Consider the following 14018-nt stretch of genomic DNA (forward strand, 5'->3'; position numbering starts at 1 on the left):
TGAGAGGTGAACACAGTTATGAGGTGAGGATGCTATGTTTCGAGGTGAACACAGTTATGAAGTGAGGATGCTATGTTGAGAGGTGAACACAGTTATGAGGTGAGGATGCTATGTTTCGAGGTGAACACAGTTATCAGGTGAGGATGCTATGTTTCGAGGTGCACACAGTTATGAGGTGAGGATGCTATGTTGAGAGGTGAACACAGTTATGAGGTGAGGATGCTATGTTGAGAGGTGAACACAATGATGAGGTGAGGATGCTATGTTGAGAGGTGAACACAGTGATGAGGTGAGGATGCTATGTTGAGAGGTGAACACAATGATGAGGTGAGGATGCTATGTTTCGAGGTGAACACAGTTATGAGGTGAGGATGCTATGTTTCGAGGTGAACACAGTTATGAGGTGAGGATGCTATGTTGAGAGGTGAACACAGTTATGAGGTGAGGATGCTATGTTGAGAGGTGAACACAATTATGAGGTGAGGATGCTATGTTGAGAGGTGAACACAATTATGAGGTGAGGATGCTATGTTGAGAGGTGAACACAATTATGAGGTGAGAATGCTATGTTGAGAGGTGAACACAATTATGAGGTGAGGATGCTATGTTTTGAGGTGAACACAATTATGAGGTGAGAATGCTATGTTGAGAGGTGAACACAATTATGAGGCGAGCACAGTATGTAGGAAGACGAGCACAGTCCACTATGCTATGAGCACACTATGTTGCAGGGTGATCAGAGAATAGGAGGGCAGTTGGTGCAGCGGAGCGGGACTATGAGGTAGATGATATAGGCAGGCAGCCTTACCCTGGCAATAGCCTGTATCCTCGCCTTGTGCCCCGCTGCATGACCCCGGCTCCCTGCTCCGCTCTGCCTGGAATGTGAGGGAAGGAGGAGGAGGAGGAGGCTGCGCTCCACCCACATGGGCTTTTCCACACACCGCCGCACACAACACGGGGATGAAAAGGGCCTCTCACACGAGCCTTCAGACTCAGGGGATAAAGGAGGAAAAGCCGAGGATGATGATGGCATCAGAGAAGGTGTATCCCCCTCCTGGAAGCCGACACTGTGCTCTTCATGTTAGCACATCAGCAGCGCACCAGCCTAGGCAGCGCCACATCTAGAGGAAGGTGAATGGAGAGAGCTGCAGCTGCTGCCAGGCACGGGGCATCCTTGTTCAGCTGTGCTCCGCACTGACGCCTGGGAGCGATAGCGGCACGGCCACGAGAGTCTATGTATGTGTGAGGAATTGAGGAATGGACAGCCGGATGAGGAGTGCTAGGTGACTGATAGAGAGCGGCGTGCCGGATCATGCTCCAAGCATTTGTTTAGTGTTGTCTCGGACTGGGAGCCGGCTGATAAGATCACATAGCTGAGCCCTGTACACTATGGGGGTCTGCTGATGGGATCATCCACGGGCCAAATGCCTAGCTGCTGCCATCACAGCCAAGTGACTCATTGAGCTCCTCGTCCTCCCGCTGCGGAGACATGGATGGGGATGATGCGGAGAAGCTGGAGGCCAATGCCGATGACAGCTGCCTCCATGGGGGGTCAGACAAGGGGGCTGCCGGCTTGGTGGAGCAGATGAACCTTTCCTCCCCTTCACAACCCCTCTCTGATGAGGAATCGGGGGCCAGTACCCCTCCTGAGCTGGGCCTCAAGCAGCAGGGGGTCAAGAGGCATAATCACAAACACAACCTGAAGCACAGGTATGAGCTGATGGAGACCCTGGGCAAAGGCACCTATGGCAAAGTCAAGAGGGCCATCGAGAGGTTCTCCGGCAGAGTGGTAAGTTATATGACCCCCATCACACCTCCATTGGACGCTTTCATAAATGACCTATACACCACAGCCTATTCCATTGGTGGACGCACACAGGGAAGGGGAGTTCGATCCCTAGGCGGAAGATATGGTCACAACTTAACCGCAGATCATCGATCACATCTATGTTTTCACCCTCCAATCTCCTTATCTTATCATTTGAAATACAACCAAATTGATGACCTAAGTATCTCGCTGCTGCCGATCGATGCAGGACAATTAATCATTTTCCACCTTGGCCAATCAACTTAGTTTGCTCTAAATTGGTCAAATTGTACATTGATCTGATAAAAAGAAAAATCAAAGCGTGCCAGGATGCCATAAGACCCAGTTCACACTAGTGTGGCTTTAAAATCAGGCTACCTCAGCAAGATTTCTAAGCCACATCAGTGCGATTTGCACTGTCGATTTCATTGCGACTTCATATAACAGAAGTCTATGCAAGTCGCAATGAAAGTGGCAAAAAGTAGTGCAGGAATCTTTTTCATAATGTCTCTTTCACTAGTGTCACAGCGATATGAGCAGTTCCATTACTGGCAAAGGAGTGTGAGTTGTCATGCTATTTAGAACTTTCAAATCACATGACCAGTGGCACTGGTGTGAACTGTGGCTTAAGGTCACATCAATGTGATCATTCAATGTATCCTTCCATGCCACTAAACTGATCAAATTGAATAATTATGCAATGTAACAACAATACAATAATACAATAACAAACAAAATAACAATACAATAAGGGCTCATGTACACGGGGCGTTTGGAATACTCTTCTGACCGCTGAAAACTGCTAGAAAACATAAGTTAAAAAATGTCAGTTTAGCCGTGTTTGCATACTGCGATTATGCACGTTTAGCCACGTTTATGCACGTTTGCATTTAGAAGCGTTTTTAAAAGATAACCTCAGGATACCCTCCCAGATGCCCAGAATGCACTGAAATATTGTAAATAATTAACTATTTCAGACATTTTGAGAGAAATAGAGCAGAAGCAGGGAGAGCAGTATGTGTTGAGATTACCTGTCTTTTCTGGTTGTATTCACTATGGATCCCATCATGAGCATAATGCAGCACGTTCTACCATCTTTTCCTTCATGCGAAACCTGGAACTGACTGCGCTGGTGTGCTAGGTCCATTTGAATACATGGAAAACGCTTTGCATGCATTTTTGATGAAGAAAAAAGGCTCTGGACAGCATCTGGATATGGACCTGTCAAAAAACACGTCTGAACGCAAACGTTTGTAAACGTGGTTAACAGCGTTTACAAGCGTGTGGCATTTGAAATGCCGGTAAAATATACTCCTGAACGCAAGTTTGGTGCGTTCAAAAAAGCGACTGTAAACTCAACTGCCTGTAAACGACTATGTACATGGACACATAGGAGAACATAAAGGAGAGTTCAGGGGCTGCTGAAAAAAAATGCTCAACAGCTCCTGAACGTCAGTTTAGCAGCTGCAGTGCACATGAGCTATAACAGTTATACCTCCATTTGATCGATGTAGTGCGCTCCCGATCAATTTTGGTCCACTGAAATGAGGTGTAATTTAGCTGAGCACTTCTGATCAATCAAACAAATATCTGCTTTTGTGTCAGAGAAGTGATCATTATTCCGATTGATTATATCATAATTTTCAATGTATAGTTCACAGATATTGCTAACAGATGTTATTTTTGTTTGATCTTATCAGTTGGTCACAAAATATGAAATGATATTGTGTGTTGCTTTGTTCAATGTTTTATGCGATAAGACACTTTTATTAAATCAATGCTAAATGATTTTCATATATGGTCATCTTAAGGTACTAATAGCCAAAGCTACAGGGCCAGTTCACACCAGAATACAGTGCAGGAAAGTCGTGTACCATGTGCGTTTCCTGCACTGTGTTTAAAATGCAGCGGGTGTCAGTCTTAAGTTAATGACACCCCAAAAGCAGGTCTTGCCTGCACTAGATCACTTGGTACAAAATGAATGGGCTGAAGTTGCAGAACTGGATGTGAATCGCACCGCATATTCCTGTGTGATTACCATGCCCGCACAGGAACGTGCTGTGTATTCTTCTACAATGCAATATTTGAATAGGCTAAAATCGCATCACACCGCACCAAAAGTAGTGCATTCATTACTTTTAGAAACATGCTGCAACCAGATCGCATGCTACTTTAGTATCATGCATTCCAGTAGGGGCAAACTCTAATGAGCAGGGCGCTCTGTTTCCAACTTGACCAATTTTGAAAAAGGTTTCTGCACTATTTTTTTCAATTTCATGTGTGACTTGCATTGATATCTGTGCATGAAGTAATACGGATGTCTGCAAGCCGCACATGAAGTTGCACTGATCGGTGGCTTTGAAATCACGTTTGAGTAGTTCAATATCAAAGCCTCATTTGGTGTGATCCAGGGCTTAGAACAGGAAATATTAATGGGCAGTCTGTGATTTCCCCAGACAAATCTTGTGGGAAGAACTAAATGGTAGGAATAGGACTTTCCTGGCCTATCGATCTTGATCTAGTCAAAGACAGGGCTGTTTGTTCATTATATAAGAATGTTTATGCCATGGTCTTATGGTGGTCAGATCTTCCCATTACAGGCTTAAATGTATGCCAAAATGTGCCCATGCAGCCTAATCATCAGGTTCATACTTGATTGTTCAGTCTCCCGTCTTCTGCTTCGGCTATTGTATTCTGACAGCTGGCACAGCACTTGAACAACGGCTGCATCTGATTGGATGCAGATGCTGTTTGACCAACATTTTTCAGCCTAGGTCCACAGGTTGTAATTTGCGCTTTTGCATGTCCTTTTTTTACAAAGCACCTACAACACCATGGTTATTTGGTAATATTATAAATTGGTTGGGAAAATGCAGAGTGACTGACCAATAAGTCCCATGATTTGGAGCATCTGAAGTGAACATGATCTCAGAAATCTTTTAATGCAGGGGCTCCTAACCAGGTTTATACATATTCTTTGGTTGCATGGCAGTGAAATGATGAGATTATGGGACTAGATCTTTTAAATATTTTAGATATGTGAAACAGGATCTTCTGCATTTAGAACCTGGAATTCAAGTGGACAATATGAACTGATGTTTTAGATGACATGAGAGTATTGTTGTCAGTAAGGGTACATCGATTCCATGTTTTGGTTGCAAAAAAAACCCAGAAGTATCTCTCCAGTTGTAGCTAGCGTGTGTATTTGGGCTTGTATGAAGACATATATTAAGTATTTAGCTTTTAGGTGTTATGTTTCGAGTTATCCATATGTAATTAAAACCAAGCTTTTGACCTCTTTAATGTCTTACTGGTACCTAATAAGACTGGTAATGGTGGTGATGTTGAGAGTATTGTGAAGGAGTTATGGGGACACGATGTGCAGTTCATTTTGGGTACGTGTATTTGATGATGTAAAGTGCAGGCACCTATAGAAACCAATAGAGAAACATTTTTTGCTGCTCTGACTTTTCTAAACTGATGAAAGGTGAATTCTGAATTCTGCACTGCATTTTGCATGTAACCATGTGATTTTATGTTTTCTGATCATGCCTTTACTCTGATCTGACTATTGACAATGTCGCATTTCTTTGTGTGAGGCCTTGAAACAGTTTTTCTGACCTTTGGATGCCTACAGCTTTCCAAACAGACCTCTGTACAGCCCTCTGTATCTTGCATATCTGGGATCCAAAGTGGATGCAAAACAGGGACAAGCCAGCCAATGTCAGGAGAAAGGGTCTTGTCCAAAAAGAGTTATTTGCCTTGACGTTCAGCAGTCTGCTTCTCACATGCCTGAAGTGATGACTGGAGCTGAGGGGCATGTTGAGTGTATTTTAAGATAATCTTTATATTTGGCTGCATAACAAGAAAGCAACATGTCATGAAAGTTTTGACCTCTTAAATCATTTTGTTGTAACAGAAATTCTATTCTTAGCAGTCATACTTGTGTTCTTGGTTTGCAGTGTTGTATTAAATGTAGTGCATTTTACTATGGCACCACCTACCTGGAGTTTGCATGTTCTCCCTGTGTCTGCGTGGGTTTCATCCGGGTACTCTGGTTTCCTCCCACACTCCAAAGACATGCTGGTAGGTTAATTGGCTCCTGTCTAAATTGGCCCTAGTATGTGCATGTATGAATGTAAGTTAGCGACCTTAGACTGTACGCCCCTTGAGGGTTAGGGGCAAGGGCGGACTGACCATTTGGAAACTTGAGCACTGCCCGAGGGCCCGGGGTCAGTAGGGGGCCCTATGAGATGCCCCTGGTACCTTTTTTTCATAGGCTTTTTTGAGTTTGGGCAAGGACACAGGGGCCCCATGATCCCCTATTGCCCGGGGGCCCCATGAGTTGTCAGTCCGCCCCTGGTTAGGGGCTGATGTGAATGTACAATATATATGTAAAGCACTGCGTAAATTGACTGCGCTGTAGATGTACCTGAAATAAATAAATATGCATTTATGAGCTTCAGGGATATTTTAGCCAGGAAAGCTATTTGTAACCTGTCCAATTTGCATTGGTGATCGCACCAGTTCAAGCACTGTTAGCTATATTTGGGTAACGCAAGGAAGATTGACAACAAACATACAGATTTTGTAACAGATTGGAAAATCTGTGATATTTAGTTCACCAACTCTATCATGGAAGAAAAGTAGCAATCTTTTCTCTCTGTCCTGTGTTTGAAAGGTACACGTTTCAGAAGAGGCACTAACTCAACTATTAGTATTCTTTGATGTTGCCATAGCAATTAGATTGCTGCTACAATTCTTGTAATACAATGTTTTGTTATATGCTGTGATGTGGTATGCTGTATGTTGACAAGCTATGCAAGTTCTCCTAAAAAAAAAATAATATATATATATATTTAGGAGGTGTTTTAAGCCAAGTATATTCATCATCACTCGTGAACATCCAACAGCATTACAGTGTTACTAAACCCAGGACCCTGCATTCACTATATCTGGTCTCCCACAGTACACAGAACATGGAAATGCAATTATTTCAGTAAATATAAACTGCTGAATACCTTTTTCTCATCAGCAGTTAGAGCAGTCTTGTGACTTCAGCTGAGCACTAATTAAAGAGTTTGTAGGAGGAGTTTTCTTTCTGCTCAAGGAGGGTGCAGAACCCATGACCTCTGTCTGGACAGTGCTGATTGGCCCTGTGCTGATCACATGTACTCTCCCTCCCAAAAAAAACAAACCTTTCTAGCAATGCACACTAAACTGAGCATGTGCAGAAGGGCTACGGGTTCAGTCTGTCTTATCAGTGTGGACATATGAACAAGAGGAGGGGCAGAGAAGTCAGGATCAAACAGCCTTTTTACACCTTGCAGAGGATTAACCCCTTAGGTACCACAGTGAGTACAACAAGCATGCTTTACTGCATATACAGACTGATTTTACTGTTGTGGATTTAGTAACACTTTAAACTATCGGGCCTAGGCAGTCAAGGCAGGCTGAAAAATAATACTTTATATGTCTTTGACAGCAACTTCATTGCTGGTTCACGCCAGGAATTGCACAGAGCGTGCTTGCGGTTCTGTGAAATTTTGAGTGCAGGGCAGGCTGAAAGCACACTACACCACACCAAAAGTAGTGCATGCACTACTCCAAAAATCTCACTTCAGCTAGATTGCATGGTATTTCTGTACCATGCATTCTCATGTGGACAGTCTCGCTGTGTTTGCGATACAGTTTTTTTCCTTTAGCCAGCAGGCTGGACGAAAAGAAAAGGATCGGATTTCCCCATCCACACGAGAGGTGTATGGAGGAATCCTTCCCACCTTGTCATTGTACTGACAGTGAGGCGACTCCACCGCCAAAATACACTGGTCAGCCACTGAGCGACACGTTTTCCAAGTTTTCAATAGAAGCCAAACAGCCATAGATGGGTTGAAATTTAGCTGGTCCCTGCTAAACCCGAAGGAATATCAAACCGTCTATGGCCAGTTTAAGGACTTACTCAGCAGTGGTTTGGATGGAGCATGAGCTCAATTTTTCTTGCAGTGTTCTGTAGACTCATAATGAAAACTCATAATGTGAATACATTTTCTACAAGTATTGGTGATCCTCATCATGCGTGCATTTTATACTCTGTTCACTTACCACTATAATTAATGGAATGATTGTCACCTGATCTGTCTGATAACCATGAGATCAGAAGATATTTGTAAATCCTTAGACACACTGCAACCTCTGCAAATACTTCCTACTTCACCAGTCTCAGAGAAAAATATTCATTCTGAATAAATATTCCTTAATTATAGCTATCCTTTTTCTCAGAAAAGAGTGACCCCATCTGTCTGCTTGGTTAATAAATATGCACGTTTGGACAAAATATTCCTGCATGTATACAGACAGATCCTTATAGGGATAGTGTATGTTTATGTGGATATGTATAAAAAGCTCAAAACATGGACTTTGACTCCCGTTTTTAGGGTGGAACATGTAACATGTCCCGCTGCTGTCCGATTTAACCCCTCTTCCCCGTGACAGCAGTATACAGAGAAGTTCCCCATACTAGCTGTCAGTTTTTGAAAACCGCACGGCCCACAGCTCAACCCACACGGCCGCAACATTCATTCACAGAGTTCTGTGCATTAATGAACTACAAGTCCCGACAGCTTTTGCAGCTGTTGGCTTGTAGCTCTCTATGAACTACCATGGTTCTGTTGAGTGCTGTTGAGTCTTCCTGTCAGACTGGATCTGCTTGCCTGATACAAATACTGCATTGCATCTGCTGGTCGCTGGTGCAATAGTTGATGCACATTTTTTACATGCAGAAAAAATGGGCATTTATAATTATTATTATTGTTTTTTTTTTTTTAAAGTGAAATTATCCTTTAACCACTTCAAGTCCGGACAGTTTCAACCCCTTCTAGTCCAGGCCAATTTTCAGCACTCACACTTTGCGTGACAATTGCGCAATCATGCAACACTGTACCGATTTATTAAATTTTTATCCTCTTTTTGAGACAAATAGAGCATTCTTCTTGTGGTATTTGATCACCACTATTTTTTTTTTGTTTGCTATATAAGTGAAAAAATATCAAAATAGTTTTGCTTAGTTTTTGTTTTCCAGCAAAGTTCTTCAGGTTAGGGTGTGCAAGCCACTAGTCTATGAATAAGCCCCTAAAAATCATATGGCGCAAGAGAATAAATAGCATCTTTAGCCAAATCATTTTTTTTTTCTGGGGCATTCAAAGTCAAACGTTTGCCAGCTAAATATCAGCTTTAATTACATAATTATCACTACGTTGGAATCTGCTTGCATTATGTGAACAAGGGGGACAGCAGTTCTGTAAAATAGGCAAGAGTTTCACCTTAGAACTGCAGTTCTGCAGGCCAAGGTTTGAAGGTATGAAAGGTGGAAGTTGCCCCACATACGTACCTCCTACTTGTCAAAGCTTGCTAGATCTCTTCTTTACTATCGACAGTTGGTATTGCATACTAACCATAGCATATTTGTTGATGCATGACCTGTGTTGAACCATCCTAAATTTCTATATATGCATATTATTTTAGAAGATGATATATAAGCTGTCAATTGTAATGAAAGCAGTATCTTTTTGGTGAACATGGGGTACTTGGTTTAAAAAAGCATATTGCTGAAAATCTTGGTTCCTATTGTCAAGAAGGATTGAATTAAAGATACAGAAGTAGCTATAATTAAGATAAAAATAGTGATGGTGATGGAGCCATTTGGAATATACAGTATATTGGTTTTCACCCAGAATGGAGCCTTGTGTATTTTTTACTGTGGTCATGATCTTACAGAGCTGACTGCAGACCTAGAGGATGCAAGAACAATTTGACAGCTTAAAGATATATTTTCCCAAACTGTGACCTAATCCTGCATGCCTAATTTTCTATACTGATGGGCAGAAATTATCCAAAAAAACTTAACCCAGCTTCCACCAGTTAAGGATATATGGTAGCCTGTTGTTGCCAGATGTAGTGGAAAGCAGCTAGACTAGGTGACAATCTTATAGCTGCTCTAAACTCCTTTTTTTACTGATTTGAATATGTTCTCCATAGAATCCTGACATTTTATTGGTAATATATAGTTGCAAATTGTTAAATACAATGACCCTATCCATCAGCTAATGATGTACAGTCAATATCATTAGATTTTAATAACAAGGTTGCTTAGGCATATTTTACAGTCCCAGATTGTTATGATAATATGTGGTTTCAGCTATTTCGTAGGTGAACTGCTAGTGTTTTAATATGTAAGCGTTCCTTTCCAAGCATTTAATACATTATATGGTTCACTGGCCTTAAATATGTGTAACACTTAAAACAAATTTTGTGTGCTGAAAAGTTTAGGGCCCACTTCCAGTACACTTGGTGGAACTGCAAGAATATGTCAGTGTAACTAATTGTAAAAGCAGAAACTGCATTCTTTTTTTCTAAGTTATGGTATTTAGGAAATTGCCCTAAGTAAAAGGGGCAGAAGCAGTTGATTAGACTAAGTTCACACTAGCCCACTCATTGCAGGTGCGGGAATCACCCCTGATTCAAATTAGTGCAGGCCGTGCAGCCCGCGTTTGCACGGGCATGTCAGCCCATTTGTGCATGCACCTTTTCCAAAACTATTCCGCACAAAAAGCACATGGTTCCATGCAGTTCCCACACCCGCCATCGTGCTGCGGGATGAGATGCATAGGGGTGCCATTCAGAATGAATGACACCTCTCCAGCGTCTTGAAAGAGACAATGTGGTTGCGGGTGCAGGACCCACCTGCAACCAGCCCGCAGCGTGTGGGCTAGTGTGAAACTAGCCTCAATGTGAATGCGAGATGTGGGGTGGGGGAGCCATTTATTCTGAATGGCACCACCACGCATCTCATCCCCACATGCGATCGTGGGTGCGGGAACTGCATGGTCAAAAAGACCATGCAGTTTCCATGTGGATGTGTTTTGGAAAAGGTGCATGCAACCTTTCCTTGCGTGAAACGCGGGCAGATCAGCTCTATCCAATGAATGGGCTGCTGACCCCGTGCAAATGCGGGCCGCATGGCCGCACCAATGTAAAAAGGGGTAAAAAAGTGCCAGCATGGGTTTTTGTCTAGTCTAAGAGTTGTAAAACTGGCAATCGATAAGGTAATAATCTCTTTCCAATTCCTTCTCTTTTCTTTTGGCAATATTTCTTTGAAAACAGATAACATTTCTACAATAGATCCATATCTTGGCTAGCCATACATTATACAATTTTCTGCACAATTTCCTTTAGATTTACCTTCAACTATGTAGTGCAAGGGCCTGCCTAATTGGATACAATTGAAAGTGTTGTTTAACCTCCCTGGCGGTATTCCCGAGTGTAGCTTGGGATAAAGTTTCAGTACCACAAGCGATAACCCCGAGCTACACTTGCAGTGCTTACCTTGTCCTTCGCTCCGGCGATGTGTTCCCTGCAGCGGCCATCTCCAGCCAATGCCTGCTTCTGTGTTCCTGTCCCTGTGACATCCGAACGTACGGGGGCCGGAACCGACGGCAAATTTGAAAGTTTTAAAAAATTTCATTTTTTTGTAAACGATTATTACATAGCAAGACTTTGCTGTTTCAAAGCATTTCACATACATTTTGTCCCTACTGCTTTGTCCTGTGCCCTGCCTGCATTTTGACTGTTCTTTCTGCCTGGAAACTGGGAAAAATCCATGGTGTCCAAAAAGCGTCCCTTTAGGTCAAAATCGATTTTAGACCAGCTAGAGAACAGCGATTAGTAAATTAGAACCACTTGCAGAATTGAGTGATAATGATTTGTGGGGAAATTCGTCATCAGACACTGAAAACGATTCAGAGACTTTGCTCAGCAATGTGCGAACTTGGCGCTATATTTCAAATTTCAGTGTTTTTGGTTTGATTATATTATTGAATTAAATTTATTATAATATTTTTTTTATGATTATTAAATTATAATTTATGATTTTGTGTTTCAAGTTTTATCATATCCGGAATGTTTACTAGACTCTTGTTCGGACAGATTTCAGTGAGTTATTCCTAACAATGACAGGCCTACAATAAAAAACTACACATTTCCATGCAAAATAATGGTACCGCTTTCCGCACCAAAAATCTGAAATAATCATACCGCCAGGGAGGTTAAGTTTGATCTCATATTATATGGTTTTTGGTAAATCTAAAGGAAAATTGTATAATGTATGACCAGCCTAAGAGATCTCTGCATTTCCAGGTTATCTTTTGATACAGACAGCCTCTTTGTTGCAACTGTACAAACGTGCTTGCTTTAGCTCTTAAAACATCTTAGTTATTCCAACAGCATTTGCAGGCAGTCTGGAGTGGCATTCCACAATATTGAAATTTTCCACAAAACTGATGTATTATTAGTAGTGATATAGGGGTTGGCGGTAGGAGCCACTGATCACAGTGGGGGACACAGGAGATTGATGTTTCCAGAAGTGTCAATTTCTGAAGAGATTTCAGGGGATGATTTCTCTTCATCAGACTAGTGTTCGGTGACGTGAGCAGTAGTAAAAGCAAATACCTACCTTCTATTTTGCAGGCACATTATATACATGTGTATCTCAATAAATTAGAATATTGTCAAAAAGTTAATTTATTTTAGTAATTCTGTTCAAAAAGTGAAACTCCATTTATTATATAGCTTCATTACCCACAGAGTGATATATTTCAAGCATCTTTTTCTGTTAATTTTGATGATTATGGCTTACAGCTAGCAAAAAGCAAAAAATTCAGTATCTCAGAAAATTAGAATGTTGTGAAAGTTCAATATTATTATTATTATTATTCAGGATTTATATAGCGCCAACGGTTTGCACAGCGCTTTACAATATAAGGGAGACAGTACAATTACAATACATTTCAGTACAGAAGGAATATGAAGGCCCTGCTCGTGGAGCTTACAATCTAAAGGATTGTAGACTCATGTTGTCATACTCTAGCCCATTGCTTCTCAACCTTTTTTCAGTCAAGGCACCCTTTACATTTATGGATAATCTCAAGGCACCCTTTAAAATTCTGCACAATCTCAAGACACCCCATTCTAAAATGTAAAAAACTATTCTACACACATTCAGTACACCCAGGAGCAAGGGAGGAGCAAACAAGAATGATATGGATGTGTCACGATCGCGGCGTCAGACCCCAGCCCTTCTCACCAAACTCGTGACAGAAGGACTAGCCGATCTAAAACCGCGATGTCACGTGCGTAACAATGCCACACCCAGCTGCACCCTGCACAATGATTTTCCAGCTAATTGGACCACAATCGATGTATCGGCAGCCTGAACGTTTGTTACTGGGTCAGGTTATTTAAGCAATTAACCCTTCACACTGCCACCACCTCCTTTTTGTACAGAGAAAGAGGAAACTCTGCAATATCAGCTAAAACACTATAATGGTTGAGATAATTGTCTGCATAATACGGTCACCGCAGGCCGATTATGCAGAGAGTTAAACAAACACAGTAGCGTTCTCTTTAGAGGCAGGAATTCGTAAATTGCAATAAAGCACTATAGAAACAATTCAACACTTTCAGAAGGAAAGATTTATTACTAAAAGGTCAAACGGGTGCAATAAAAATATTTACAGAAAAAGATGTAACTAAGATATATATATATATATTATATATATATATATAATATACAGAGAATAACAGCACAGCAAAGAGATATCAGAGAGAGGTGAAGGGGTTAAGGTACTTGCCAAAGTCCTGGGTTAGCAGATCCAAATTTCAGAGCGAAAGGGCACGGGTCTCCCCAGGTGGTACTGATGTTAAAATGGGAGACGTCTTCAACTCAGCTCTCTTACGCCTGACAGCCTATTTTGTAGTTCCCCAATGGGGGTGTCTCTGAAGTCAAGGACCAATACCCCGTTTAGGGCGTGTAGGTATGGGCGGATACCTAAACTAGAGCCAAAATCTCCCATAACTCATATTTTGGCCCGTGACATTCCACCCGCGGGTAGATTATTAGGCAGACACGTCTGAGGATTGATTAGATATGAATTATGAAATTATACACTGTACGGTTCATGAGATCTACTTTTCTGTTTTTCTATGTATTTGAGACAATGCAAGTGACCTACCACACTGTTGGCCTTCTCGTGGCCAATCTGACGATATGTTCGGTTTTTATGTAAGTCTCTCATATTCCAAGATATGAGACATAGGGGAAAAATGGATTTTAACAAAGGTTATATGGTTGTGTTTCCTGGGAATGTTCTTTGAACTC

The 14018-nt window shown here is 41.7% G+C and overlaps 1 protein-coding gene across 1 annotated transcript in view; it reads left to right on the forward strand.

The window, feature by feature from the left end:
* Window positions 1-777: 777 nt before the first annotated feature.
* Window positions 778-14018, forward strand: part of NUAK1 (NUAK family kinase 1) — a 140665-nt gene continuing 127424 nt past the window's right edge. Inside the window, exon 1 of the mRNA XM_089652076.1 lies at window positions 778-1789. Coding sequence (XP_089508202.1) covers window positions 1490-1789 — 300 coding nt within the window. The 5' untranslated portion in view covers window positions 778-1489. The remainder of the gene's footprint in view (window positions 1790-14018) is intronic.

The sequence above is a fragment of the Staurois parvus genome, unplaced genomic scaffold (genome assembly GCF_062004578.1).
Source record: "Staurois parvus isolate SC_StPar_1 unplaced genomic scaffold, SC_StPar_1.0 ptg000025l, whole genome shotgun sequence".
In the NCBI taxonomy this organism is placed as follows: domain Eukaryota; kingdom Metazoa; phylum Chordata; class Amphibia; order Anura; family Ranidae; genus Staurois; species Staurois parvus.